The sequence below is a fragment of the Lactuca saligna genome, chromosome 6 (genome assembly GCF_052625555.1).
Source record: "Lactuca saligna cultivar CGN05327 chromosome 6, ASM5262555v1, whole genome shotgun sequence".
NCBI lineage: Eukaryota > Viridiplantae > Streptophyta > Magnoliopsida > Asterales > Asteraceae > Lactuca > Lactuca saligna.
Window position 1 is genome coordinate 160088375 of NC_136422.1, and position 5393 is coordinate 160093767.

General features: G+C 36.0%; 1 protein-coding gene across 1 annotated transcript; it reads right to left on the reverse strand.

Moving 5' to 3' along the window:
• Window positions 1–4294: 4294 nt before the first annotated feature.
• LOC145003075 (uncharacterized) lies at window positions 4295–5042 on the reverse strand. The gene is made up of 2 exons (XM_078962225.1): window positions 4896–5042; window positions 4295–4747 (listed from the first exon to the last, which is right to left on the reverse strand). Exons 1-2 carry the CDS (start codon window positions 5040–5042, stop codon window positions 4295–4297), a joined length of 600 nt encoding a protein of 199 aa, XP_078818351.1.
• Window positions 5043–5393: the final 351 nt, after the last annotated feature.

The window sequence follows — 5393 nt, forward strand, 5'->3', positions numbered from 1 at the left end:
TAGCCCATTAACAAATGAGTATTAGCCCACACTATATAAAACAAATAGCCCATAATTTAATTAGTATTCCTTTTAATCTCTAAATTAATCCATAATTAATTTAAGACTAAAACTAATTAAATAACGTAACTTCATATTAATATATTATAAATCATAATATATTAATAAACATATGTGTATAACTCTCATAAAATTATCCATAATAGTTTGGATGAGATGCAACCCAAATGGACCATGCCGGTCGGGTCAAGTATATACCAAATAAGTTATGGACTTAGACACCTTATCCAACAGAGTCCTCGGTATGTTGGGCACTCCTCGCAGGGATGTTACGCGTACGAGGGGACACATGGTGAGGTTCGGATGGGGCGACGTGGACATTTTGGAGCTATGTATTACGAGACCGAGGGGAGTACGCTTCATCTACGCGGGGCGTACTCACTCACGCAACTGATGGGTTAAGAGAATAATAACATTCCTATGTGTACATGCAACCCTAATTGCTTTGGATCTAAGTTTTCCTCAATGCGAACATGCAAATTGAATACCAAAGCACTGAACCCTAAAGCTGGCATATACAATTCAAAATTTGTAGAAGAATACCTCACTTGTTATGTAGTAATAACAAGAACACCTTGACTCTTGAAAGCTTAATGTTCCAAGTCTTGCACCTCTAATGGAGTCACAAACACTCAATGCAAAAGATGAGATGAAAGAGGTGAAAATTAACTAGGGTTCTTCTAAGGAGAAGGGTTGGCCGAAAATCCAAGGATGAGTCTCCTTTATATACTTGTGGTATTAGGGTTTTCAAGTGGAAACCCTAATTTCCTTGCTTAGGGCCAAAGCAACTCATGTAGCATTTGTTATGTGAAATAGTTATTTCACGATAAAATAACCATATTATGTATACGGAAAATTTTTACTAGTTTATTCATAACAATATGATAAATTGTTAAATAATAATATTTTTATAAACTAGATTTATGGTATTTTCGTATAAAAAAGAAATTGATTTGTATAAACATAATATTTAGGCACATGTATTCCCCTCGAATGAATTAAAATATCAAAAAAGGAGTCGTAAGTACTCACCCTTGAAGCGTGTGTTCGATTTGTTCGAATTCAGATTCTTTTAAGAAACTTGTCATGAGAAACCGCAAATCCATCATTCTTGAACTTTGAAATATTTCTGATACTGCTTCGTAACGAGTTTAAACTATTGAGGGCTATTTGGTAATTTAATTAACCAAAATAGGATTGCTTTGGTTAAAATAAATAAATGGAGGGACTGAAAAGGTTTAAATAGGTTTAATGTTTTGAGTCTTGGACTGGTATTGTTAAGAAAACTCTATGTAAGGGACTGTTTTGAATAAATGGGGTCAAGGTTTGGGGATTGGGATTGATTTCTAAGATAAATATGGCAGTATGGGGTTCTTTTGTAAATGTATCAAAGTTGAAAGAAAATTAGGGCTTATATGTAAAGAAATATCATGGAGGGCTTATTGTGTTTACTGGCCAAACTTTAATTAATCTAGGGCTTTTATGCCCCGTCGTCATCAGTTGCTTGATCAAAATTCAAAAGAAGAGTCGTGAACGAAATCGGATCGGACGACGACGATTTGAAAGGAACGCGACGGCAGACGAGGGAAACACAAAATCAGGTGAGGGGTCCGATGTTCGCCGGTCAATCGCAGGTGGAGGGAGAGATAGGTCGCTCCCCGGCGACCTTGTGGTTTAATCGCTGTCATTTGTTTGATCGGGTAACGAAAAGGAACGAGAATGAACGAAGCGGACGAGAATGAACAATCGATGGGTCGAAAGGGAGCAACAAGGTTCGTCACTCAACTCGTCATCGGTGATGGCCTCCGGTGTTCGACTAGATTGAAGAAGGAGAAGGATCGAAGCAGCGAGGGGCTATGGCTTCGGACGAGAAGGAAGAGACGAAGCAGCGAAGGTGAAAGAGGTCCGATGGGGGTCTGGGAGGCGTCGCGAGGAGCAGCAGCGATGATGACGGGGTGTTCGGTGGGTTTGCTCGACGGGAAGGGAAGAGGAGTGCGAGGGTTCGGTGTGTCTGCTACTTCGATAGGTATCAAGTTCTCTCTTTTTTTTGAGATTTGTTTTCCTTATTTTTAGTTTGATAGAAATCATTGGGGTGTTTGGGTTTTTCTGGAAAATCGATGATAATGAAGGGGATATGGGTTTGATTTTTGATAGAATTCCATGTGTGTTTGGATTGGGTGTTTGAGCGTTGGTATTTTGACAGGGAAAATGAAGAAGATCATTGTTCTTCTCTTTGTTGATGATGTTTGATCTTGGTTGGATACGAAGAAGCAGACAGAAAAAGAAATAAGGAGTAGTTTGCGTGTTGATTCTTTTTATCATTGTATTGAGTGATCATTTTGACATTGTACATGTTTTGAGTGTGGTTTTGTCTATTATTTGTGTACGGTGTAGGATTGTCCGAGTTGGTTATATGTAAACTTACGTCTTGTTCCCGAGTTCCACTTAAGGAGAGAAATGGGAGGATGCGGAGGGAAAGTGAGAGTTGTCGAAGGAAAATCGTGTTCCCGAGTTTCATTAATGGAAGGAAAGTGAGAGGAGGGGAACGATTTTAGAGTCATATTTTCCTTCCAAATTGAGCGGATTTGGGAAGAAAGTGAGGGGAAGAAAAATTTTAAGTTTATTTTCTTTTTCCTCCTAACTTGGGAACACAAAAACTAAAAATTTTCCTTTCCTTTCCTTTCATTTCCTTCGAACTCGGGAACACAGAATAATGAATATTTTCCTTCACCCCCTTTTCTTTCTGTCAAAATTTTCCTTCCCTTTCCTTTGATGAATTTACATAAAAACTCGGGAACAAGACGTTAGGTTAGTTTATTATTATTATTATTATTATTATTATTATTATTATTATTATTATTATTATTGTTAATTTACTATTATTATTTTTTATTTTGAAACGGTGAATACCATGCGGAAGCCTTCCTGCTTTTTACAGCAAAAGTCCGAGTTCGAGCTCTTTTATAGGGTAAACCCTCATCCCTTTTTAACAGGATTCCAATGGGAGTCGAATTACATACCCATCCCTCAATGATTATAAACCTTACACCTCTTTTCCAACTGGGTTGGGCTTCGTTGGTAGACTTAGCCTAGTTAAGAGGTGAAAGTAATTGGTTGTCAATTTTTTAAGAAATGCATTTGTGTTTTTTTCTTACAGGAATGTATTTGTTTTAAAATTGCAAGTAGTGTTTTGTGTAGTGTATTAGTTCAATCATTTATGTATTTTGTATAATGTATTGGTTTAATTATGTATTTGTGTATGAATTGTTGAGAAATTTTATTGGTTTTATTCATGTGATATACATATATATAAAATTAAATTAATACGTTAGGAAATACGGCCGTTCTTCCCCATCACCATTTATCTTCCAGATTACTAGACTAACCTCATCGTCTTTTTTCGTCACAGTTCAGACCCAAAACCCTCTCACCACCACTGCCCTATACGTCGCTACTCTCCTATTATAGGATATCTTGCCAACTGCGAAGCCTCCACAAACCCAACCCCGATTCCATATCGTCTACTTCTTCTGGGGACCCGCTTTTCCTCTAACGTGGCCACCAAAGCAACATTTTCGCCTGTTTATGTGTGAACAGACTTTTGTTCTACTTCTCATGTCAGAATCCCTCTTTCAATCAACCACCGGTATACTTATCACCATCTACATCCATAATTGATTTTGTGTGTTTTGAGTGACTAGGTATTAAAGCTCTAATACCATTCAACCCTAAAATCAAATTTCTTCTTAATCTTTGATTACAAGTCATCAATTGTTTGTGTGTGTTTTTAGCGACCGGAAAAGAACAGTTCACTGCCGTCTCTAATCTAAACTATCGAGGACGAAATAGACACAGAAAGAGAGCGAAGGTGAGTACGTCTTTTCTTTGATTTTGGCTGCCAGGTAAACTTTGATTCTCTCTCGATTTCTGCCTTTTTTCAGTACGAAATGGTTTATTTTAGGTTAAATAGAGTTTTTTTCTTCTAATATTTGAAGGATGGAATAGGTAGTGGTTATATTCAAGGCCGGTTCGTTGATTTTATGGGCCCAGTGTGAAACTAAAAAAATGGCCCCCTAAATATATATTTTTTACTTATACCAAAAATTCATTAATTATTTCATAATTGCTATAATATGAAGCAAAACAAAAGAACGATAAAACAATAGATAATCTTACACAACTAGATGAATCGCGAGACTCTCATAGCATTCTTGGAAGAAAAACTTTTCACTAACTATTCATAATAAATAGTATCTAATATATCGTACATAGCTATTATCGCCAATCCATTAAGTCTTTCTTGTGACATTGTGGACCATAAGTAGGAGTTCAAGAACTTTAGTTTTGAAAAACTTCTTTTGGAAGATGCGATAGCTACGGGAATAGTCAATAAGATTCTGTAGGCAATAATTTCGTATGGAAAACAATCGAATTTTTTCATATACTTTAAAACATCAATAAGGCTCGTAATTTCACTCGGTAAGAAAATATCAAGCAACTTTAACTCCATATAAATTTCATGAGAATCTATATCTGATTGTTCACCAGACTTAAGTGCGGCTTCGAGACGACTACAACATGACTTGCGATCTTTGTCATCAAATTTCTTCATTTTTTGGAAACAAGAAACCAAAAATATTTTCATACTCTTTGTATTGTTGAAATCTTGTTTTAAGAGAAGCACTCGCTTGATCAAAAATATATAACAAGTAATTAACTTTAAAATTCTCGTCGGCTGAAAATACAACATCTTGATCAGTTGAATTCTCATCAAACTATTTTTTTCTACTAACCGCCCGCTTTTGAGAGAATATCAAATCAATATTCATTTAAACGGAACGTTCCTTTGCATCATCAATCGCCTTGGAGAACCCTGTTTCTCTAAACTCCTTGAAGTACTTAATTAGCATATTCACTTCATTAATAGCAACATCGAGTATCATATCTTTTGATTGTAATTTTTTGCTAACTAAGTTCACCATGTACAATATTTGTTACCAAATGACTATGGAAACCAAAAACTCAAATCCACCAAGCTCATCATTTGCTAGTGATTTATCTTCACTTTGGATTTTAGCAAAGTTGTATTTTTCCGCTACTTCAAGTAAAGCTTTTCTTAAATCCGAAAGTTGTTGTCTAATAGCCTTCACACTATCAACACGACTTTCCCATCGAGTGGCAGACAATAACTTTGGAGTCAAACCTTTGATATTCTCTTTTAAAATTTTCCACCTCTTAGTAGAATTGGAAAATATTGTATATACTCTTATGACTCTAAAGCAATCTCTAGCTTTACTACAACTGTTAGCCATGTCACACAATGCAAGATTAAG

What these genes read in the sequence shown, in the direction of transcription:
- LOC145003075 (XM_078962225.1), bottom strand. Translation starts at nt 5,042, where the DNA reads ATGGTGAACTTAGTTAGCAAAAAATTACAATCAAAAGATATGATACTC. An exon ending in ATGATGCAAAGGAACGTTCC is followed by an intron (nt 4,748 to 4,895) that starts GTTTAAATGAAT and finishes TTTTTGATCAAG; the next exon opens with CGAGTGCTTCTCTTAAAACA.